The sequence below is a fragment of the Aspergillus stella-maris genome, assembly GCF_047715825.1.
Source record: "Aspergillus stella-maris strain CBS 113639 unplaced genomic scaffold BDV14scaffold_42, whole genome shotgun sequence".
In the NCBI taxonomy this organism is placed as follows: domain Eukaryota; kingdom Fungi; phylum Ascomycota; class Eurotiomycetes; order Eurotiales; family Aspergillaceae; genus Aspergillus; species Aspergillus stella-maris.
The window spans coordinates 123,304-147,136 of record NW_027396836.1 but is presented as its reverse complement, the minus strand read 5'-3'; the positions used below and the strand labels follow the sequence as shown (position 1 = coordinate 147,136).

Below are 23,833 nucleotides of genomic sequence, written 5' to 3'. Positions count from 1 at the left end.
GTTGTATGCGCCTGGCGTCCACTGCCTTTTTAGTTCTTAGGGGGCTCCGCCCTGTGCTTCATGGAAACAGCCACTCTGTCCAATCGGAAGTGGCCTATGGGCTGGCTCATGATTGGTGTCCGGGCAAAACACTACTTTTTTAGCCTGGACAAGGCCTGGAATACCCTTAGGGACAGCTGGGTTGTAGAGTCACGTCACTACATGAGGCTATGCAAACGTCAGCAGTGCCGTGTTTGTTTGGGTTGTGTGCTCTACTGGAGTTCTAGCTTTGTGGGGAGTTTGATCGAGGTTATATCCGTAATAGGTTGTAGACTTTCATGTCTGAACTGTTGCCTCATGGATAGGGTGACTGCACCTCTATTTTCCAGGATACCTGTGATGCAGGTCAATATGGAGTGGACTTTATGCAGAGAAGGACCTTGATGAGGCAGAACTTCAGACCCTCAAAAGACACCCCTAAGATATGAAACTTGTGTCGAAATTGGGTCTGTCAGGCGAATTGCTAGATGTAGACTATTTTGTTATGCCTAAGCTTTAATCTTGAGACGACAAAGTATCCAGGCTCGCTTCGAGGCTAGGTTACCATGCCTGCGGCGCAGCCTTGTGCCGTGAACCTGATTTCTTCCATCTGTTCTCCTCTGATGTAATCCTATACCTCGAAATAGGATCGATAGTTTCTCGGGTTCTCTTCTCTGTGAGGCGATACTGTCTCTAACTGCGTGGAAAGGTACGAAGCTCGAAACAAATATGGTTGAGCTGTACACTTCTTTAGATATTGCCAAGCATGTGCCTTTTATGGACAGCTTCGAGTCTCGAGTCTCGACTAGGTCTCAGCTTTGCAGTTGAACAGCCACCGCGCAACGACAGAAGATATCCAAAATCCCGAAATAATCCAACATCGAGTGCGAAAAAAAACTAACAGAATATGCCCTCACACCCCCGGGTCCGGGGACCGCAGCACTCCCTGAAACAATGACAGTCGAAAATCATTAGTTCAGGCATCAACACTGCATTTTTGGGTTCTGAAGGGGGCTGTGGTCATGTGCCTAAGTCAGCCTTCTTGATTGTTCATCAACTGGCTCCAATGCAAGACTCTCTGATACTGATCATGGATTTTTAGATGGGTTGGTTTAGGTCAGTAGCCGAGCTTTATCACTATGAGCATTGTTTTGTTAATAGTTTACGAGTCCGACACAGTGCACTGGTACCAAGCAGATGATCCTATTTCTCTTTTGATGATCTCGCTAGCCCTCGCTGTTCTGTTTCCTATGCTCTGAACTTAACCCTAGCTTTGTCTCCCAGGTAGGTAACCCTCATACAGCACAGCTAGTTGTGTAATGCTCCCTTTACTTCATTTTCTCGGCCCCGCGAGGTCGCTCGCTACTTCCTTCCTTCGCCGCTATCTTGAACTAGATCATGCTGTTCGCTTGGGCATGCTACAAGAGCTCCTTGTTAAGCTCAATTAACGGGATGCTACCTACTTGGCTGTGGTGCTGGACATGTCTTGTTCGGCAACTTCTCGAAGAATACCCTCGCTTACGTGGCTACTGTGAAGTGGGCGGTCGAAGGATTAACGTATTTCAAACCTTCATGAGTAGTTTAGGACAGGGAAAGTCGGAGTGAGCATCACAAAGCACTTTAGTTTTGAACATAACAGACAGAGAAGAGGGTACCTCCAGATATATTTCAGGATACCCACCGAAGACACTGCAGGTTTACTCTTGCCCAGATGACATTGGTATAACGAGTCTAGGACCACCTTGACAATGATATTAATGTGCCCTGCTCGCTGGGATGACTCGGTAGATCGTAGCATAAGGCTGGCTATACCCTACAAATCCAAATTTCCTGGCATTTCGACTCTAAGGTAGGATATTAACGAGTCACGCATTAGCAAGGCCATTTTTCATAGTAGATGAGTCTCAGCGATGCTGTAGATCGCCCAATAGCGAGATCCACCGCGACGGACGAATTCTACAAAGCGCCCTTGTACTGCATCATCAAGCCCAGTGATATGACTGGAGTGGACGACCTCTGGCCCCGGTAGACTACCCCACAGATTGTCGGTTGAGGGGTTTTCTGACAGGTAGGCCTGCCCTCATTGTACCTCCTGCTTCCTCCCTATCTTCGGTCTGCCCCCTCACTGCATTTTTAGTTTCAAGGGGGGGAATCATTGCCAAGAACCTCTGCTGCACAGCCCCAATGTACACCCTTCTTAGGGCCCCAGAGAACGATGGTAGTGGGGGCTATTGGCTGTGCTAGACAGTGGAAGGTGTATTTCCTGGAGTTATAGAGTGGCTCACTGGCTACCATGGGTGAGGTGTACGAAGTGCAACGTATACAAGTAGGGTCTTGAAGATTTGGATGTTCAATCGCGATTATGATTTAGCTACTAGGTTTCAAGATCTGCTGCCATGCCCAGAACGAGGATCAAATCCAGCACACACCCTTTTCCCACATCGCCTACTGCATATTGCCGGTATCTGTTAGGAGAGATCTTCATGGTTCAAACGGCGCTCCTAGGCTAGAAGCCATTGGCTTTTTAGTCTAGCGGTAAGAGAATTGGGCAGCAGAGGACTTGCAGAATTGATTGCTACGGCTACCAAAAGCACTTTTCTACCTCCATCATCGTTGCACCAGCAGACCGTCAAGCGTGGTTCTAACCGATTACGGTACATTAATCATTCCAGTACTGCATTCTTACCTCTCTCGTGGGATGGGATGGTCAGAAGTAGGCAGACGGCCCAGCCTTGGCTGGCTGCGCCACGACTGCGCCGGTAAGCGCCCCTGTACTGCGTTTTTAGCTCCTCCGGGGTAAGATCAGAGTAAGGCTCATGTCCTAACCAATCGACGCTGGTAAACGCCTCTTCACTGCATTCTTAGTTCCCTAGGGACGAGGTCGATATGGGTCAAACAACCGGGTTCTCACATCGATCCGTTGCTTTAGCTTCGTGAGAACAGTCTATTCACACCCTCGGTCTTGTAGGAATCTATGTTATTATTGTCCGCTAGAGGTAACTCACAGCATTTTTGGTCTTTAGGAGGCGGAGACTGGATGGCCCACCTAGAACACACAGCCTAACGACTGCAAAATTACAACAAGTACAGAAGCAACTCAACAAACTCAGCAATTGCTACCTCCTCTTTCCCATCTGCCTGGCTTGGAGATGCCTCCAATAAACACCATGGAATTCTGCACAGGCTTCGCCGAGTAGTGTACTGCACTTTTAGTTTCCGCGGGAGGAAGAAATATGTCCAGAAACGAATGCATCAGCTCTTCGGATCTCTGAACACTGTGCACAGCCTGCACTGCACGTTTAGTCTTCAGAGGCAGTGAATGAACAGCCTAACAGCAAGTGTAGCAACTAGTAACCCTTCCAAGTGCTCGCCCAGACGCCACTAATCTCGCCCAGCCACTAATCCATGTCATTACTTGCACTGCCTCAGTGTACTGCATTTTTAGGTCTCAAGAGGAGTCTCGAAAACTCAGGATCCACTTGACAGAATGAGTGGACGGGGAATTCCGCACTGCATTTTTAGTTCTGAGGAGCGCGTGGCTTGACTCATATCAGAACCAACTGGTGGTAGACTAGCACAATGTCAGTCACCTACAACGTACGAATAACTCCATAGCGCCCCAAACCATAGCAATTCTCATTGGTGCAGTTTTCAACAAAGCTGTGGTGTTATACGGCGCTAGATGGATAATAGCGATATATTGCTCAGCTCTCATCCACTCGCACAGCACGCTGTTCTTCATGCATTCATTCCCTAGCTGTCTCGCCAAATCGTGCTCTCTAAGACGGGTATGAATCAAGTCAAGCCTGCCCATTTTGCCCTGGCTACTGAATTGTCAAGGCTATCGACTTTTCTTCATCCAAAGAATGCAGAGACACAGTAGGGCAGAAGGAAGCAAAATCTGGCTACCTGCTTGCTCTGGCCAATAGGCTCGAAGGTGGCAGTGTTTTGTACTGCAATTTTAGTCCCCAGAGGCGCCGGATTCTAGCTACTGTATACTGACGGTGGCGGCCAGTCGAGCAAGTCCATGCACTTTGAGGCCAGGGTCTTGATTGGTTGTCTTGGGAGAGTGTAAATACTTGGCAAATGGCTGTCAGTTTGCACTTTGCACAGCCAGGCTCGGCCATAGTACTGCACTTTTAGTCACCAGAGGCCGCGGATGGTGATTCTCACAGTCAATATTGTGGCCCTTCAACGTTTGAGCCTGGGGCCTAGGTCGGGAGAGAGGGCTAATGCACTGCATATTTAGTTCCAAGGGGCCGTGAATTGAATGTGAGGCGACTGGTGTAGCAAGTTCAAGGCCAAAGCCTGGGCTGTTTCCAGAGCATGTGGATGGAGTACAAGACCGTCTCTGCACAGCTCCCATAGAACGAACCCTCTATAAAATACTAAAGAGGACAATAACCTTAGTACAACTACAGAGTATCTTCTTTGTCCATAGTTTAGCCAGTATGCTTGATCCGATCAATGTCCTGGCAGGCTAGGCTCTCTTAGAGCGAGGCAGTGTTTGTACTGCAATCTTAGTCTCTAGGAGACTGTGGGTATAATTACCCGCCATGCTTGCAGGGCCATCATATTAACAAACTACAATACCAAAGATATCAAGGGACGTCCTTGTCCAGGGCAGTTAGAAATATTACTCTACTAACGCTAACGGCTTTCAAGTATTCCAACGGCAGACCTGGAGCATGACCCCTCCGACACGCTCCAGTCCTCTATTTCCATATCTAATCGATACTCTGTACTCGTAGCGGCCCGGATCCATTCCAATTATCTTTATTTATAGAGAACAAAATGATGTCTTCGCTCCGCTCCGGTTGGCGGTGCCATAACACCTCTTTATGGCCTTCCGCGGGTTAAAAAGGGAAACCGGGAGGCGTCATCCCCCCTCCATGGCTAACAGTAATAAAGATACCTTTTGCATTGTTCGCACAAATAAATACAATGTCCTGCTTAGACACCATACCGCGCGGTAAAACCGTGGCGGCACTGCATTTTTAGGCTCGAGGAGAGCCGGACTACCCTACCTACGGAGGCCTAAAAGCGAGCCTAGTAGTCAGCAAAGGACGTCGCCTGAGGCTCACAACATGGTTGGACCTCCATCAACCATGTACTGCATCTCTAATCCTGGGCAGGTCTTGACGATATCTTCAACAATGGCTGTGCATCTGCATCGCCACATCAGACTCTGCCCTAGACTCACAACTTCGAGTAGCGAGAACTATTTTGTCTGCGACTCGCTTATTTGGTTGGATTTTGCTAAGTTGCTTTGCATTTGCATGAGGGATTGCGTACTGGATATAAAGGTGCTGCCTAAGGACTGCATCAACCGCAAATGTCAGACAGACAGAGACACAGCCACGGCGTCCACTTCCAGATGATAGGGCACTTCTGTCAGCAGCAAGTCAAAACTCTAGACGACCCTGCTTTATTGTAAATCCGCCTTATAGTGGTAGAGGCTCGAGTGTGCCATTCAGCGCACTCCTTAGAAGAAAGCAGGCTGCCTTGACTACAGCACAGCGCTCATAGGCCGCCTCGTTCTCGACCTCAGCTGGGGACGTAGTATTCTTCCGACTGCATGAGGTAACAACAGCAAAGACAGACATTTACAACCCCTTCAGCATGCTAAAAATGCAGTGTAATGCGGTCTAATAAAATCACGAATTCCCCAACTAAAGCTCAGCTCCACACCCACGAAGTAAGTTGGTTGTTTTGAATCCACCTACCCATCCTCTACAGACGTCTCCAGCACCGGAGACTTAGAATATAGACTGCGTAGAAAGCTGCTGCCTATCGCCCTACTCCTACCTATATCATCGACATCGGAGACAGCGGAGCCTTGAACTACGCCAGAGGAGAGGGCCAGTCTGAAAGCGAGAACTCCACCTAAATAGTTGAAGAGGTGCTCAACTCCCTATTACGACCTACATTAGAAGCGCTTTGAGATGCTTTACTAGACGTCACAAAGTCAAGTCAGAGATCCTGCTGGCTCTAGTCATGAAGAGGAACACCATGTTCGAACATTTTACGAGTTGAAACCCAGTGCTTTCTAGACACTCAAGGTGCAGCGTTGAATGTGAGGAGCTGAGAATTTTAGAATGCGCCTACTCAAGACAAGGGATAGAACATCAGAGAAACAGCCTTGCCCATGGGCATAAGCCCATTGGACAGATATCAGATCCTTGTAGTCCTGTTTGCAAGGCTAGACCCAACGCTTCCTGGAGGTTAAAAGTGCGGTGAAGGTAGCATGGTATACGCGAACGATCTATTACATTGTCCCCGAGGCATATTTACATCAGATTAGCCTGTGACCACGAATCTACTGGATTGTCAGGCTACTAAGTGGTTAGGATGATAGACCGTGAGACTCATCAAATGCACTGCGAAGTTCTCCAGTGCCTCCTGGAGGTTAGTAATGCAGTGCAAGTGGGGATGCCTGCAAGGGTTGTCCATTGTCTATTTTGCGCAAGGCAGAGTTCAAGGACAGTGCATTTGCCTGTCAGCATGAGTTCATTGGACAATCAGCCTCCCGTACGTCGCTCTGAAGGACGTGATCCAACGCCTCCTGTAGATTAAAAGTGCAGTGCTCATGCGACCGTTTTGTAACAGCACATCCTGGGGGCTAAAGGTACCCTGTAATGCAATGTTGTTTTGGGAGGCCAATGGTAGGCTACATGGCATCTACGCTGCATGGGTTAGACCGAATGATTATATGTGTGTACGAGGTAAGCGTGATTGCTCGACAGAAGAACTATCAAGGTTTTTCAAGGAACATCACTGGAAGATGCTGATTAGGGCTGCTACATACAGGAAAGAGGAGATTGGCTAGAGACTGAGCCCAGTGTCGAAGAAGTTGAGCCTAGATAATCCTGTAATAGATGAGGACGACTTTGTCTGACATGACATTTCCCAAATCCTCACCAAGACTAAAATGGCAGTGAACGATGTCTAACTCCAATCATATTTGAATGGGATTATCCCTCGGCAGAACTAAAAACGCAGTGCTAAGCTCGTCAGGAAACCACAGCCTCATGAGATGAGAAGAGTCGTTAAGATACAGTTCCTGGAGCTTATTATGCCATCCTAAGCACTCATTCAAGTTGAATACCACTGCTAAACCTTCCGCCAATATGGATCCCGCATTGGCTGATAGCTTTAGATACTCACCAGTCTTAGGCACAGCAATCTAACTATCCATTAGCCTCAATGCTTCATAGTGAGTCCAACCGATAAACTCACTTGCACTACACGTTTGACCTCCAGGAGATGCTGGATCTATTAATTTATACAGGACTCCATGGATCTTGTGCCCTCTAGATAGACTTATATTCCAGAACAAGGCCGATGTCCTATCGTCTGGCATAAGTGTGTTATTCTGACGTTGCTAGCTTTAGGCATTCATCGTTGTACTTCTGATGCCTAGCACGCGTTTGAATCCAACTACTTAGAACAGTTCATCATAAAGTTTTTTCTATGTCTCGTGTAACAGAGCCCACGATCCCTAAGATTCCTAACAATCTAATGCACTTCTATAGTAGATAGTAGATGGAGGCACCTAGATGCTCTTCTCTTGGGAAGCTCAAATCCTTCTCTCCTAAAGTATCAATTTTCTTCAGCGTAGTCGACGGCTGTGTCCGCTGTCAATGACCGAGGTAATGGTAAGACAGTAGGTAGGCAGTAGATTTCTACAGAGCGTAGTTATATTCTCTAGGTGCTGACTACTGGGACTGTACATGGAAGGTCAATGGTCAAGTGGTGGGGTTTGAATAATTATCTTATTGTTGATCGTGAGCCAAAAAGTCGGGGAGAAGGGGAAATATATATATTCTTCTGAGTGCACTGCACTTTTAGCATGCTGAAGGTGATGTAAAAGTCTCTCTCTGCTGTTGTTAATTGGTGAATTCGGAAGCCTCTTTGCTGGGATTCCAAGAGTGAGGCAGCCTGTGAGCGCTGTGCTGTTGTCAAGGTAGCCTTGCTTATGGTTCTCTAAAATGGCACGCTCGACCCTCCAATGCTATACAACACTTTTGTGATAACGAAGGGTCGTCTTAGATTTTAGCTTGCTGCTAACAGACGTGCCCTATTATCCAAATCTGGAGGCTGTGGCTGTGGCTGTGTCTGCCTGGCGCGTGTAGCTGATGCAGTCCTTAGGCAACACCATACATTTCAAATCACACAATGCGTTGCATCTCTAGGATGCAGGAGATATCATTGGTTCCTGTCTTCCGGAGTCCTTGTTTCCAGTCGATGATGTCTCTGGCCAGATAGGCTCAGCAATAAGGGCTGACCGAGCCTCAGGCGACAATTCCGTCAAGAGCATAGGTATACCATACGCATGGTACAAATGCGCAGCCTTTTTAGAATGCGAGGGAGCTCAGAAAAACCTCTGCTTTTCTGGAATTTAGACTTCGTTTTATAGGGATTCTTGTATCTCTATCGTTCTTTTCCACTGAAGACTCAGGCTGAGACTAAGACTGAGACCAAGTTTGACAGCCTTGAGCTGAAGCTCAGGCCTTTGTACAAGGCTGTTCCTGAACTACTACGGCTGCAATAGGTGCACGTGACGGTTTTTGTTCTGATGCCAGTGAAAGCTGTCAGTGTACTTTCTTCACCGTCAGTGTACTGCAAACTTAGGATGCAGGAGAGGTTGTCAAAATCTCGTTCTCTTCGCTGGAGGGTGAGAGCCAAGGGCCGTTCCGCTTGCTGCAGGTTATGTACGCAGGTGAGCCCCTTGCAGCGCAGTGTGTGTAGAGCACTTTCAAAACGCAGATTTGCGTTTATCTAAATCGGTTTTCATAGGCACATTGCCTATAGTCCAGGTATGTTGGGAAACTAAGAAATCGAGGGTTACCACCCGAGACTACATTTACATAGCTTAAGTTATAATGTTTGGTTCTTGATGCCAACCTTCGGTACTATTGACATTAGCATAGAACGCGTCTATGAAAGTGACTATTATCGCCTTGTCTCTATTTCTTTCTCTATCACTAAAGCCTTAATCTATAGCCAATGTCTACTACTAAGGTCATACTCAATCCTTAGAAACACATCAAGCTTTCCACCTTTCAGTGAAGAAATACTACCGAAGAACCCTTCACCATCCTTGAGCTGACCCATTTTCTTCTCCCATCAAATCCATGACATGTAAACGCGGTGACATGCAACTCTAGCTAGGTTGACCTGCATATAGACCTCATATCTACCAATGAAGCAGCACCACCACTCCCTCGCAGCGTACTGCACTTTTAGGATGCAGGAGTGGTTATCAACTTTTCTCTATCCGCATAGATTCCAAGGTAATCCCGGAGTCCCCGTCCGCTTCACGCTTACCCTTACCCCTCCAGCTGATGGTGACTGAGGCCGGGGTGTTCTATGCTACTGCATTGGATTGGTTGCAATGGGTGGCGCAACTCTTGGCGGGGGGTACTGCACTTTTAGACTCTGGGAGGGGATGTCAAAAGTTGTGGTCCACTCCCTGCTGAGTGCCAATAATGATGGCTCCAGCTGTGGTGAACAGAGACCGGGCTGTGCTATGCTACTGCATTTGATTGGATGCAGTCACTACGTAGGTATCTAATGACTAGATGGGCACTAAACAAAGACTTGGCGTACTGCACTTTTAAAATCCAGGAGCGCTTGTCAATATCTCATTCCCTGCTAACCTAAGTGCTGACTGTGTCGCACTGATTACTGTTCTATCCTGTTCACCCCTTAACTAGACTTTCTCTGTGGCGGAGGCTAAGCGAGGCTGTGCCTTAGCACGCCTACGTACCTGTACCGCACTTTTAGAATCCAAGAGCAGTCGTCAAACTCTCACTCTATTTTTTACTCCATTTGGGGTTCTCGAGTCCCATGGGCCAGGGCTGCTTCCGTACCAGGCTATAGCTATGTGGCTTAGACTCCAACCCCAGCTGCGCCCACCTGATGTAGTTATGTGTTTAACTAAGCAATGGAATGCCTGGGAGTATATATACCCCTTCGGTACTGCACTTTTAGGATCTAGGAAGGCTGGTCGATTTTTTTTTTTTCTCGCTCTTGACGTTGTTGGGTGCCTGAGGAACCTAGGGTTGGTCGGGTTCGGTGCTATGGTACCTTGCTTTTCGAAGTTTTGACGAAGAAAAAACAGAGGTAGATGGGATGCTAGTAGCTTATTACTTCTTTCACGAGTGGGTTTTGTTGCATGTTCTTTTGATGTTTGCTATCGTCGTTGAGATGGGGGTCTTGAATATAGTAGGTAGACTGGTAGGAAGTAGATGTCTTATTTAAATGCAGATGAACAACTCCACAACCACCATCTAACCTCCCACAAGATGCTCGAGTAAATCACAAATAACCCCGAAGTATATATACAGTCCAAAAAAGCAAACGCGTGTAGTCCCTACTGCCTCCGCCGCTCATGAATCTTCTCATGCCTCTTCATATCCGACTTCCGCGCAAACCCCTTCCCACACTCCGAACAACAAAATGGTTTCTCACCCTTATGCGACCGTGTATGATCCTCCAATATATTTCTCCTCACAAAGAACTTATGGCACTCAGGACACTCCCATCTCGTCGGGACAACCTCGCGTCGACTAAGATTCGTAAACGATTCGCCGAGATCAACTTCCTCGGGGTGATACCGCTTGTTGTGATTCGTTAGCTCGTTATTTGACCTGAACCCAAATGTATATCGCGTGCAGGTTTCCACGGCGCAGTGAAAGGGCATCTCATGGTAATTGACGTGGTTTGTGCGGATGTCGTTGCTTTTGAAGCCCTCGTGGAAGTAGAAGCACATGACCTTCGGGCAGCGGAAAGGGTACGCGTCGTAGAGGGTGCAGAAGTTACCAAGGTTGAGGTCTTGGCTGAGGTTTTCGAGTAGGTTGCGGTTGCGCTCGAGTGTTGTTTTGAGCGAGGGAAGGCTGATATTGTTTCTTGCTTCGAGGTCTCCTCTTTGAGAGGCGCAGATGTGGTCCCAGATTCGGACGAGATCGTCGCAGAATTCGTACGGTTGGAAGAATTCGCAGTCTCTGCGGGATTGGTCGAGAACGTCTTCGGGGAGTTCGGCGTCGTAGAAGGTAGCGAAGTTTGAGATGATTCGGGTTATTGTGGCGACTTGGTTCGCGGGAGTTTGTTGTATCGACAACACGTCCCCGCTGAGAAATGCCTGCTTGCTCTCGACGAGTGTCTTCATGTGCAGGAACCAGGATGCCACTGCGTAATCCTGGAATCCGAGGTCACCCTGTAAGGCATAGCTGCGAAGGTCTTTAGGCGTGATATCGGGTGCAAACAAGTCAAGGGTGAGATATCGTAGACAGCGGAGAGTCAGCTCGCATTCTGCTGCAGCTAGATTGATATCGCTTGTCTTTGCTATGAATCTGGGTCTGTTAGTATTTTCATGCGACTGGGCTATTATAGACTTACTGTCTCGCGGTGCTGTGGACAAGCTCGATACGGTTCCCCTTCAGTAGTTGCACGAGAGATCCGCACAAATCCTCGGGGTCATCAACTAGCCTGCTATCCTCGTCGAGCTCATTCATTTCCAGGTCAGCCATGTTTATAGAGAGCGCTAGTTGTATCTCTGTCCATTTCAGCGGTCTCTTCGAACACACTAACCAGCCCAGCAATTTTCGTGTGTACTCCAGCTGGTCGGGTTCGAGATCTTTCTTCAGGCGCTCCATAATTCGAGTATACCTGGTTTTGTCAGCTCAGTATTAGTTATTAGCACCTAATTTACGTACGCCTCGTCTATCTCAGTGGGTAGTCGTGAATCACTGATCTCCGTCCTGAACCCGCCCCTGGTAGATTGCTTCGCCAAGTTGTTAATCACGAGCTTTGCGAAGAGAAACATGCCTATAGAAGCATTAGACGTGCTACCTGACGGGGCTTCTTGACTTACCGTCCGCTTTGATACAGATTCGATCCACTGCATCATCGAGGATAGTCTCGCTGAAATCGAACTTTTCGAGCTCGCACTTCCTGCGTAAACAGTATCTCCGGATATCATCCTTGTTATGCTCCGGTCCTAGAGCGAGGATCGCGGCATCCGGGATCTCCCTCTTGATTTCAGGCAAAGGCCTGCTCAGGAAGAGAACGCGGAGCTTTCCCGGTGCGTAATTCTCTGTCTTCCTGATTAGGCTTTTGAACGTCTCGAGCGCATCCTTCCTTCCCTCTTCGCACTCATCGAGGCCGTCGATAACCATGTAGAGTTTCGGAATTCTCTCGCAGAATGTCTCAATTAGAGAATGAGCTATTGACAGATCTGAGAGAGTTGGCGTGCGTGAGTTCTTCATCCTGTGGTGGCAGAATGGCACCAATTCACTATGCTGGTACAACAGCTGGAGGAGGATGCCACGTAGAATAGCAAGAGCAGATGTTTGCGTCTCGACCTTCTCGTTGCAATAAAAGTAGCATGTGAGCCAGGACGGGTCTTTCCTGCATGCCTCAATCATCACATTTGCCAGATAGGTTTTTCCTATTGAAATAAGTACTCACTCTATCATCTTGGGGCTCATGCTCACCTGTTCCCGGGCGCCCATTAATCCACAGCATAGAGCTATACGACTGATCAGGATCTGGTGTCAGCCATTCCTTGACTCTGCCATTCTCCAGGATCCAAGCGCCACTTTTCGGATACCGGTTCCTGTCACGACATATGGCGTTATGCTCGGTCTCGCTTTCTGTACCTGCAATCCAGTCCTGAACCTCGTTAAGCTTTGTTGCTAGCCTTTCTGCGTCTCGGGTTTTGAGATCAACAACATCTTTTTCCACCTGGTGAAGATGATCACGGATCACTTGCATGTCTGCGTCATATTGCCCAGCATTGGCAAAAGAAGCTCTCGCCTTGTCTTCAATGAGAGCGCTATGTGACCGTATCCGTAGTAAAATCTTCTCGAATGTTGGTTCGAAATCTTTCCAGAGGGGCTTGAAAACGACCTTCAGAGCTGTGGCATGGGATGTTAGCGAATGTCTGAGTAGCTCGGATGGGAACATACCTCTCCCAAAGTACAATCTCATTGCATACGCGTGGAATTCTGTGATGTCGGCAAATATTCGAGCGAGCACCCGCTGCAATCCTACATTATACCGGAAGACATCAATTTTATCGCCGAAATTTGGTAACTCCGCTCCCAAGTCCTCGTAAGCCGACAGGAGCGTGTCGAATAGGTCTGTCTGTGCTCTCGTCTGCTGTAGCAGGGCCTTTACTGGTCCCCAAATGAGGTTTATCGGCTCTGTTGTTCCTATTATATTGTCAAGCACTTGTCCGAATTGGTCAATCTTCTCGATAAAGATTTCCATGCGTCTCAGATTTCGTAGTGTTCTTGTCCGCTCTTGCTCCTCCTGGATTCTCTTCAACTCTCTCATAAGGCCACGGAGGTCTGTCGCTTTGAAGGTTTCTATCCGAGCTGAATCAAAACGTTTCTCGACCCGCTTCATCATTCGGTTAAAGATATCTTTAGGTAACGAGTCGTCGACAGGAGGAAAGATAGGAGGCTCGACGCGGCTGCGGGAAGACGTCGACGTCCGTGAGATCGTGTCAAATCGAGCTATTTCCGTGAGCAAAATGAGCAGGTTCCAAACAGAGGTACTTACAATCAGGCGTTCCCGACCCAGATTGTCTATCGTACGGTATGTAATGCCCGAGTACCTCCTTCGCAACAGAAGCTGCAACTGCGGCGGCATATTCCTGCCATTTCTTGTTCTTGTGACTATCCGCGTAGTCGCATACCCCTTTGATGATGAGACAGTTGAACTTGTTCCACACACCTGCGCCCTCCATCTCAAATGCTATAACCCGCTCTTTCTCCGCGTGCTGGTCCCGATGCTTGGCAGATTTCATGACTGTATCTCCGGTGCCAATCGATCCAAAGTGAATTTCGTGAGGAGGTCGAGTTTCGTTAGCGATCATCTCGGATATTCGGTTTCGCGGTACGAGCCTTCCTTCATCACAACCGAGTACATCGCATGGCGTTGTCAAGGCCACGTCACAAACAGCATCGAGCATCCCAGGCTCATTGCATTCAGAGCATCCGGAGTGGTGTCTGTGTATATATTCTGGCGGAAACAGTCTGTCTTGCGAGGGAGGCGGCCGTCTTGCCTCGATATCCTCGTGCTGCAACAATTTTTCCAAATTGCGAGCAGTTTTCTTACACATGTCGCTCGCCACCCGCCGGGTATTGAAGTGCTTTAACATACTAATCACCTCGTCATTCGGCCTCCGAGGCGCGTCCCATATGGTGTCTTGCCGCCGCCGAAAGCCATCGTGGTACTGTCGACCATGATCCAGCTCAACCAGGACCTCACTGATAATAACGTCGCCGAGAAGAATTTCCGTCCCATCATGCCGTTGCGGTACAGCGCCACAAACTCCGACAAGGAGAACCAAATTGATCGAGGGAAAGCTCATCTTGAGCGATTGGGCGGCAGTCGAGGACGCTGTTTTGCCCATTCTGGGGAGAACCACGACAACCACCGCATGTTGGCCACTCCGTCCAAACACATAGCGACTGTCGTCCCCTTCAGCGCGCCGATACGAGTAAGGGGCGTCGAACCAGACTTCATCAAGTGAGCAGAGCACGGCGTTGTTCTCGAGCGGCAAGGCGCAAATAATCGCGATCTCGAAGTCGTTGCGACTTGACGGAAGATCGTGGCCATTCATGGCTATGCGGTGCTGGGGGCAACGGCATTGGGGAGGTGCCGGTCAAGTGGAGTGAGAATTATGGGGTGGTTAAGAAAGGGAAAAAGTGCAATTGCGGGCGAAAGCTGAAGAAAGGAAAGATAGCGCGAGGCTGAACTGACTGCGCTTTCAGCCTCGTCTGTCGCTATCACCGCGCATCGCTATCTACACAGGGCATGCTCCGGTGGTACTGGTGGGGATATCCTGTCGTATTAAAGCCCCATTTGGGTGCAATTGAGAATTCAACTGACAAGGCTCTACACGCCAATATGTAATTCTATCAAGCAGTCAGCCTTGAAGAAACAGGGATATGCTTATTTGGCATCACAGTCACAATCACACCCTGAAGTCCCTCATAGTGAGACTTGCGAAATTGCCATAGGTCTTTGCAAACACTTTTATACGGCACATCGACCTTCTCTTGGTGAGGACTCAGGAGTAAAGCAAGACTAAGGTGCCAAACATCTTGATTCATAAGGAGAATAGAGTACAACATATGACGGCAATCAATCCAAACCCATCAGGGTGGTCATGTTCACTGTACGTGCGGACATGCTGACTCCACGATCTCCGCATAGGTCATGTAGTCGGAAACATTCGAGATAGATCTACCATCCTTTGCCAAACAAGCCTCCCTAAATGTCTCCTCATGCTCCTTCAAGATAATGCAGTCCGCGGAGCAGGGAGCTCCCGATGCAGCAGAGCAAGCAGCGATGATTCCGGGGCTATCATCTCCTCTGCCACCGTCATAATAGTCGGGTGGGTTACATTTCACGAGCCTGTAATCGCTCGCTTCTGTCGCTAGGCTGCAGCCGAAGTAACTGGCAGAGTTGGTTGGGGAGAGCACATGATTTCGGCCTTGCTGGCAGTTGGCATCGCAGTCTTTGCTGTCGCCGCATAGATGATTGAATGGTAGCAGGGCCATGCTGCCGCTTGCCATTGCGAGGAAGACGGAGGCCCATTTGAGATTCATTTTCTGATACTAGACCCATGTTAGTACTGTAAGAAACAAGGAGAGGTAAAATGTGGTAGTGTCAACCTTTGTGTATATCAAGAGACGTCAGTGCTATGACGCTGAAGAGACGAGCGTTTAGGGAGTGATTTTGTAAATCCGCTGGGGCTTGAAGGACTTTATACCCTTGCGATCATCGCATTCCACAATCCAGGCGCTCCGAACGAGGATCATGGGTATTTTCTCATTTTCTCCTTTTGTGTACAAACACCGTCGATCAGGTCCACTAGTTTGCAGGGCAATTTGGTCAAGATGTCATCTCGCAGATGGTGAGCGAGTCGCGCACAGATCCTGGATCGCCGGTACAACAAATTCAATACCCTGCAGTCTCCCATCGAAGGCAAGGGAGCCAGTAACTCGGGACATGAGTGGACACTGTCATCCTCCTGCATACATTGTGCCGATATCGATCGATCTTGAGGAAGCAAAGCACAGTGACACATTCTCTGATCCAGGTTTGGAGCCGTGAGGTGGATCCACAGGAAGCACCAGCTTGCGATTGGTAAATACGATCAGTGAAAGATGGCCATATTCCATACAAAAGATCAGGATCAGCTGAGTAGTCTAATGGAATCTCAGACTCTGAGATCTGGAGCCTTTGATCGCCATGCGGCTGAGCAATGAGCATGTCTGCAAAGTGCAATCCCACATTCTCAGCCCTGATCAACAACAGTATTGAAATGGTGCAGAGGGAACAATTTGCCGTAGTCCACAGAGCTATTTGATTCTGCAGCCGAGGATGTCCGAGTGGTTATTTCATCCACAAGATCGTCGTGGACATTGTAGGTTGCAAGATGCGGTCATGGTGTTCGTATCAACATGGCGGTTGAGCATCCCTACCGCCATACACCGACGAACAGTCACTCGGGCTTAGCATTGGCGAGCCTCATAAACGACCCATTGCCATGATTCAATTTAGTTCACAGCTTTCCTACTTTTGAAGGCCATCGATTACGCTCATGGGTATGCTGAGTCTCTTGCTTGTTTCAAAGCAAGCGCGGGGTACGAGAATGGAGATGGAGATTTCAAGAGTGCCCCGGTAGGCCAATTGATGCAGTGAATATCTGGCTCACATAAGTCGTCCGAGAGAAACAAGCGTCTAGGCCTTGGGATTGATTGGTTGGTTTATGACATGGCAGGTCGCAAGGAACACATCTACATCTGATGAAAATATATATTCAGCAGATCCTTCAATCGGTAGGGATGAGGCTCTTCCGGTAACGTCTTACTGATTCGGCGGGCGTTGCTCCTGAAGAGCCATATTATGAAGATTGAGCACCTCAGTGAGAATGCAGAGATACGTTGATCGGAAAAGGATCAGGATTGACGGCAATGGAAAGAGTGACCTGTTTTACCTTGTAGAGTTGGTCCTGAGTTTGCAGTGTTTGATTGTTGCCGCAGCACACCGGCGCCCCAAGGAGTTGCTTATCTCAGCGGCTGTCTTAATCGGGAATAGTCGCTCCGGAAAGTTCCTTCAGCGTCCCAACGAAGTCCGAGAAGTGTTGGCCAAAGATAACATTCCCCGTCTCACCTCCTCCGTCCCTCGTTGTCTCTCAATTGGCCTTGACCATAGTCCATCATGTTGTTCAGAACTGCTTGGGCCCGTCAGGCTGCGCCTTTGAGGCGTCAGGCTTTTGCTCCTCTCGCTCGGCGATCCGTCACCACCGACGCCGCTTCGTCGCATGCTGAAAATATCCCAGAGGTCCGTACCAGCTACTCCATGCGTGAAAACCTTGCGCAAACCTCTGAACAACCATTCTAACGCGTGATTCTGTCTAGGATGAGAACAAGCCTTTCACTGTCCGCCTCTCGGACGAGAGCTTCGAGACCTACGAGATTGACCCTCCTCCCTACACCCTGGAGGTGACCAAGAAGGAGCTGAAGCAGATGTACTACGACATGGTCGCTGTCCGGTATGTCTCTTCTATCTGATATCCCGGTGAACTAGGACTGATTGAGTTGATAGCCGCATGGAAATGGCCGCCGACCGTCTGTACAAGGAGAAGAAGATTAGAGGTTTCTGCCACTTGTCGACCGGCCAGGAAGCCGTCGCTGTCGGTATCGAACACGCCCTCAACCGCATGGACAAGATCATTACTGCCTACCGTTGCCACGGTTTCGCTCTGATGCGCGGTGGTACCGTCCGCTCCATCATTGGTGAGCTGCTTGGCCGCCGTGAGGGTATCGCCTACGGAAAGGGTGGTTCCATGCACATGTTCGCCGAGGGCTTCTACGGTGGTAACGGTATCGTCGGTGCCCAGGTCCCCGTCGGTGCCGGTCTTGCTTTCGCCCAGCAGTACAACAACGAGCCCCAGACCAGTGTTGTCCTGTACGGTGACGGTGCCTCCAACCAGGGTCAGGTCTTTGAGGCTTTCAACATGGCCAAGCTCTGGAACCTTCCCGTTCTTTTCGGTTGCGAGAGTATGTTCTCTTAACCCATATTCTCGACACTTCTAACAGTTACAGACAACAAGTACGGTATGGGTACCTCCGCCGCCCGCTCCTCCGCCTTGACCGAGTACTACAAGCGCGGTCAGTACATCCCCGGTATCAAGGTCAACGGCATGGACGTCCTCGCCACCAAGGCCGCCGTCAAGTACGGCAAGGACTACGCTATCTCCGGCAACGGCCCCCTCGTCTACGAGTACGTCACCTACCGCTACGGAGGTCACTCCATGTCCGATCCCGGCACCACCTACCGCTCCCGTGAGGAGATCCAGCGCATGCGCTCCACCCACGACCCCATCGCCGGCCTCAAGCAGAAGATCCTCGACTGGGGCGTCATGTCCGAGGAGGACCTCAAGGGCCTCGACAAGAACGCCCGCGCCGACGTCGACGCCGAGGTCGCCATCGCTGAGAAGATGCCCGTCCCTGAGAACAACTCCCGCATTCTCTACGAGGACATTTACGTCCGTGGCTCCGAGCCTAAATGGATGCGCGGTCGTACCGTTGACGAGACCTTCTACTACTAAGCTGTTCATGAGTCAGTCAGTTGCAGTTGGTCTTTGATTTATTCATAGAAAGAGCTTGTTTCATTACTCCCTATATTAACCTATCTTCCTATGCGTGCGAAAACCGGGAAGCTTTATCCTAACACCATGACGTTTACTTTGTAATTTAGCCGGATTTTGTTTGCATCGGTTCTCCTATAGCAAATACTATTGGATTGGCCATATTGGTTTCTTTTTAATGTAGTCTGGGGTGTATTTATAAGTAGTCGTATCTGCCGTCGCCATTCTAATTTCTAGCCTGCGTTAAGTAGAAAGAAATAGAAAGGGGATATAAACATGATAAATAGGTATAGATCAAGGTAGAGGTATAATGCAAAATTTAAAAACAAGAAAAGAAATCATGCATAACATCATCAGAAGATACCAACCTCCCATCAGGCCGTGTCCAGCAAGATCTATCCAAAGCCCGCGCCCATCCAACACTCTCCCCCTCACTCCATCCAGTACAACCCCCTTCAACCTCATCACACCTCACCCTGACCCTCATTTGATTTGGAAAAACTAAATCGGATTCGACCCAGACGGCTCCTGCCTCAACATTTCCAAAATCATCTCCTGCGAGCTGGACAGGGAATCCAATTTCTCTTCTAGGGCCGCGCGCTCCTGCGCCCATTCCTTGCGGAGCTCGGCCATTATTTCGTTTCTTAGGGATTCCTTCAAACTCTTCAGCGCTGAGGATGGTATTGTGCTGGTGTCGAGGTGGGATGTTGAATTGGAGTGGCCATTTATGTGGTTTTGGGAAAGAGAGGAAGGGGAGGTCGTAGGAGACATGGAAGAGGTTTCTTGGGTTGATTGTGTGTTTTGTTGCGAGGAGGCGGGGAGGTCGTGATTTGAAGAGTTGTTGGGTTGTTTGGGATTTGAATTCGAGTCGAGATGCTTATTGAGCTTTCCTAGTGTTTCGAGGACGGCGGCCATCATGCTGTTGTCCGGTGTTGGTGGGGCGTGGGGATGTGTATGTGTATGTGTATGTGTATGTGCATTATTCGAGGTATGAGCTTGATGGAGATTAGACGGTGTCGAAGGGTGATTCGTAGTATTATGATTTCGAGGAGGTTGGATATGCGGGTTAAATGGCGACGAAGTGGTAGACGCCGGCGTATGCGTCTGCGATTGAGAGAAAAGGGTATCGAAGCCCGGAGGGAGGCGGACTGGGGTTGCTGAAAGAGGCGTTGAGGAGGGTGCTGTTGTTGTGTGGTGTGTTTGGGGTGTATGGGTGTGGCCGACCATGGGGCTACTGCTGGTGCTAGACGCGCGCCAGCCATCAGGACCTGTACTAGGCGCTGATGATCCGGGCAGGTCCCATCCGTCTGTGGTGATGGTTGTCGATGTAGGTGTGGTAACCGTCCACTTGCGCTTCCGTGGCCGTCGTGAGTCTCGTTTCTCGATGCGGCGCGCTTCGGCGTCTTCCCAGCGTTGCCAGGTTGGTATCCAGGCGTCGACGACGGCGCGCCAGCGTGGATTGGAGAGATCCTCTGTTTCGCCGCCCTTGTCGCGCTGTTCTTCCAGGAACTTCATTCGCTGCTTTGTGACAAGCTCGACCTTTCGCCGGACAGAGTGCCATGAATACGGGTGTTTCTGGCCGCGCGTAAACTCCATTGTAACTGTCATCCACCACTTGCAGAGGTTACTGCGTTGTCCGAACTCCGAAGCATGGCGGTTGCATATCTCGAAAAGGGACACCTCTTCCTTGGTCGTGAGCCGCTTGCCATGCTTTCGTGATGCCAAGTTAATCCCACTCGGATGCACCATATCCCCATTCCCACCGTCTTTCCCACTGACATCCCCCAGAACCTCAACATCAATATCCCCCTCCCCATCCGCCCTACCGCCCTGTCCACCCTCGCCCGCAAACTCCGGCTCCCCCAGCGCATCCGCCCCGCTGACCTCCCTCGCCCCGGGACTCTCAGACCGATCACTATCCTCACTTTCCAACCCCACGACCTGCCCCTGGCTTACCCCATTCCCATTCCCATTCCCAGTCCCATTATTCACACCCACATTCCCGTTACCCACGCCCGAGCCCCTCGAATCAACAATCATCGAGACCGGCGCTTGCGCCTGCGAAGCCATACGCTGCTGTTGTTGATGCGCGGCCTGCGAATGCTGCTGCTGCTGCATTCTCAACCTCGACGAAATAGTGGGCAGCGACGCCGCCCCCGCAACACCAGCCCCATTATGTCCCTGCGCCTGAGCCTGTGCCGTCCGCGTAATCATACTCGGCAGCCAGCGCATCTGCGACGCAGACATCTGGTACCCCGATTGTGTTGACGGCGAGCCGCTAGGCGAAGAGTCGAGGTCCAGTCTTGCGCCTGAACTGACTGTTCCTGGTATTGGGCCTGTCGCTGAGACGGACGTCACGGACGCTTGGGTGTGTGGGTGTGTGTGGTGGGCGTGATGGGCTTGCGGGTGGTGGGCGTGGTGTTGCTGCTGGTGCGGGTGGTGCGGGTGGGAGGTTGTATGGTGGCCATGGTGCTGTGTTGTGTGGTGTGTGCCCCAGGGGTTGTACATCTCAATGGATGAGAGTCGCTCAATTAAGAGGACGGGAATGAGTGGACTGTCGGGCTGGGAGTCTCTCCTCGTGCGCGAGTGAGGCTTGGGTTCGTGCTCGGTGATAAGTTCGGTCGGGGGGTATCGTGGGCTCGCGGCGGGTGTCGTAAGTAGTTTGTTGTAGACGGGGGTATGTATGTAAGCCCGAGGGCTGATAATGCAATATTAACAGTAGAAAAGGAGAGATATCGAGCAGGGACGTGGTTCAGTAGGCGCAGGCAGTTGGTGATGATCTTGGGAGAGGAGGCGAGTTAAAATTTCCCCCTGAGGTTTTGCAATTACATTTCAGCCCCACTTGTTCACTGTATTTAGCTGCGAAGATGTGTATTAATATCGTACGGGATTTCACAATGTCTTGCACTTCAAGTATTTGCATCTTGTTTCAACTTCTTCTAGAAGTATATGCAAATGTAAAGCATACATAAGGTTGAATTGTAGAATTATATGTATTGAGAATGCTCTAATTGCGATATAGTTTACATAGTCCACACAGCAGTGATCAAGCCAGCCACTTGCCGAACCAAGACAGATACAAGAATGCGCGCCCGATCCAGTAATACAAAGGTGAAAGTAGGAGAGAGAGAAGAAGTTTACAGCACAAAACATCTAACGCCGCTTCAAGTACCAGGTGAATGCAGGCGTTGCTACCGACTCACCGAATGGCGACGGCACTTCTCCGAGTCCAGGTCGGGCAACGGGGTGGCGCAGGTACACCGCAGCACAGATGTTCTGGTTGACTTCGAGGTACCGCGGGATCATGGCAAAAGCGCTCATGTAGTCGCGTGGGCGCCAGGGGGTAGCGTACGGTTTGGAGCTGTCGATGGGATTGTCGTGCATCTGGGTGAGGGCGCGCTTGAGAGTGTCGTATTCGTCTTCTGTCAGCTTTGACGTGTCGACATCTGCTTCTGGGTTCTCTGTGGCTTGGCGGAAAGCTTCGCTGAGTGCCTCTGTCGGCTTGTCGCCAGCGGCGGCTTCAGTCTTCTCTCCTTCAGCGGCGTCGTCGGTCTCGGCTTTCTCCTTGGGCTTGAAGTTCTTGATCTTCGGGTCCTCGATCTTCGTGGCCTTCAGACGGCTCATGAGCTCGACGAACTGATTCTCGAGGGAATCGGTTATGAGACTCTGGTTGCTACCAGCCTTGGACATCACTCGGCGGACGGCCTTCTGGAAGCCACGCAGATCCTGCTTGCGTTTGGCGGGGAGTGTGTCCTGGCTGCGGGAAAGGATGCTCTTGGCCTGCGAGAGAAGGTCCTTCAGGGTCTTCTTTGTGTCAATCTTGTCTTCTTCCTTCGTCGCCTCGGCCTCAGCTTCTCCCTCGCCTTCCTTAGCCTCCGCCCCCTCGCCTTCTCCCTCGCCCTCGGCTTCAGTGGCCTCGGTAGCCTTCTTGCGCTCCAAGCGAGCCTCTCGACGTTCAGCCTTGTCCTTTGGCGCACCAGTAGCAAACATGACACGCTCGGGGTCGACCTGGAACATATCGCCGGGGTTGAGGAGGTAACCGGGGAATCTCATCTAGAAACACAATCGTTAGAAGACTTCCAAATACAAGAAAAGAAGCATTCTAGGAATGACAAACCTTCTTCCCATTAACCGTCACAGCCCCATGCAGCACAAACTGCCTAGCCTGTCTTGCCGAACTCGCAAACATGGCCCTGAAAACAGCAACATCCAACCTCCTCTCCAGCGGCGCAAACGTCATAGACGTATACGGCGTCTTCAGCTTCTCCGTATCGGTCCTGGTCTTCTCAGTCTCAATCTTTGGTTCCAGCCCCGATCCTCGTCCCGCGGAGGCAAGGGATCCGTCGTCCCGCGCTAATAAGGACGGGTCCATGGGGACAACACTGCGCAGACGCCTGTTGAACATGCGCGTCCATTGTGACTCGCGGATCTGTTCACCGTGGTAGTCGCGGGAGAGTGACTTGGCTTTCCATTTTTGCTGGAAGAAGGTGCGGGCCATTGTTCGGGGGGCGCGGACGCGGGTGAGGTTGTAGAGGTTGTATTTGCTCCATGATTGCCGGATTTTCTGGACGATTATTCATGTTAGAATTGAATTGAATAAGTATACAGAGAATTGGGTATATACCGGCTTCGCCAACGCTGTTGTGGCCCTGTTCCTCATGCTGGCGTTGGCAGGTGCCTTGTCTGTCTTGTCGGTCTGTCTTTCTGGCTGTCCGTTCAATCTCCGATCAATCGATCCAAAACTTTCCCGCACGTGACTGGGCCCGGACACATGACTTCTGCCACTTCCTTCGTTCTTCCGCCTTCACGCCTAATCCTTCAGGCCACCAGCCTCTCTAACTCCCTGTCGCCTATTGGCTGCAACCTCTCGCTTCCCCCTAGCGCCCTTTTGCCCCTATAAAGTCAGCTCATGCCCGTCCGCTCTTCCTCTCCTTTTCTTTTTCTTTCTTCATACTTACCTTGTTTGGGTGGCTGCGATCAAGAAGGCGGTCCACCACAGATTGGTCCCTGCATTGCACAGCGCGGCGGAACGGTTTGTTCAACGGCCTTCGGGTCATTGACAGGCGTATTCTTTGGCACTTTCCACTTTGTGGTCTTTTCTCTTTTCATCATGGTCCTCGCTATATGCGGGGGTAT

At 50.1% G+C, this 23,833-nt stretch overlaps 6 protein-coding genes across 6 annotated transcripts; 2 read left to right on the top strand and 4 right to left on the bottom strand.

Annotated features, from left to right (window-relative positions):
• Window positions 1–9,924: 9,924 nt before the first annotated feature.
• Window positions 9,925–10,303, top strand: BDV14DRAFT_176773 (uncharacterized protein). The gene has a single exon (XM_073769302.1). The coding sequence runs from the start codon at window positions 9,951–9,953 to the stop codon at window positions 10,128–10,130; it is 180 nt and encodes a 59-aa protein (XP_073626295.1). The 5' UTR covers window positions 9,925–9,950; the 3' UTR covers window positions 10,131–10,303.
• BDV14DRAFT_176770 (uncharacterized protein) lies at window positions 10,304–14,746 on the bottom strand. Its single transcript, XM_073769301.1, has 7 exons — window positions 13,591–14,746; window positions 12,993–13,544; window positions 12,519–12,941; window positions 11,897–12,472; window positions 11,739–11,850; window positions 11,422–11,691; window positions 10,304–11,375 (listed from the first exon to the last, which is right to left on the bottom strand). Exons 1-7 carry the CDS (start codon window positions 14,654–14,656, stop codon window positions 10,397–10,399), a joined length of 3,978 nt encoding a protein of 1,325 aa, XP_073626294.1. The 5' UTR covers window positions 14,657–14,746; the 3' UTR covers window positions 10,304–10,396.
• Window positions 14,747–15,067: 321 nt separating this feature from the next.
• BDV14DRAFT_91311 (uncharacterized protein) lies at window positions 15,068–15,851 on the bottom strand. The gene is made up of 2 exons (XM_073777848.1): window positions 15,714–15,851; window positions 15,068–15,656 (listed from the first exon to the last, which is right to left on the bottom strand). Exon 2 carries the CDS (start codon window positions 15,645–15,647, stop codon window positions 15,210–15,212), a length of 438 nt encoding a protein of 145 aa, XP_073626293.1. The 5' UTR covers window positions 15,648–15,656; window positions 15,714–15,851; the 3' UTR covers window positions 15,068–15,209.
• Window positions 15,852–17,265: 1,414 nt separating this feature from the next.
• BDV14DRAFT_201956 (pyruvate dehydrogenase (acetyl-transferring) subunit E1 alpha) lies at window positions 17,266–18,658 on the top strand (the record flags this gene model as incomplete). Its single annotated transcript, XM_073773888.1, has 4 exons — window positions 17,266–17,388; window positions 17,466–17,599; window positions 17,653–18,107; window positions 18,153–18,658. The coding sequence occupies 4 exons, from the start codon at window positions 17,266–17,268 to the stop codon at window positions 18,656–18,658; spliced, it is 1,218 nt and encodes a 405-aa protein (XP_073626292.1).
• A 232-nt stretch (window positions 18,659–18,890) lies between these two features.
• Window positions 18,891–21,459, bottom strand: BDV14DRAFT_210003 (uncharacterized protein). Its single transcript, XM_073775788.1, has one exon. It carries the CDS (start codon window positions 21,203–21,205, stop codon window positions 19,199–19,201), a length of 2,007 nt encoding a protein of 668 aa, XP_073626291.1. The 5' UTR covers window positions 21,206–21,459; the 3' UTR covers window positions 18,891–19,198.
• Window positions 21,460–21,557: 98 nt separating this feature from the next.
• On the bottom strand, window positions 21,558–23,500 carry BDV14DRAFT_176764 (mitochondrial 37S ribosomal protein uS4m). The gene is made up of 3 exons (XM_073769300.1): window positions 23,322–23,500; window positions 22,815–23,261; window positions 21,558–22,750 (listed from the first exon to the last, which is right to left on the bottom strand). The coding sequence occupies exons 1-3, from the start codon at window positions 23,355–23,357 to the stop codon at window positions 21,851–21,853; spliced, it is 1,383 nt and encodes a 460-aa protein (XP_073626290.1). The 5' UTR covers window positions 23,358–23,500; the 3' UTR covers window positions 21,558–21,850.
• Window positions 23,501–23,833: the final 333 nt, after the last annotated feature.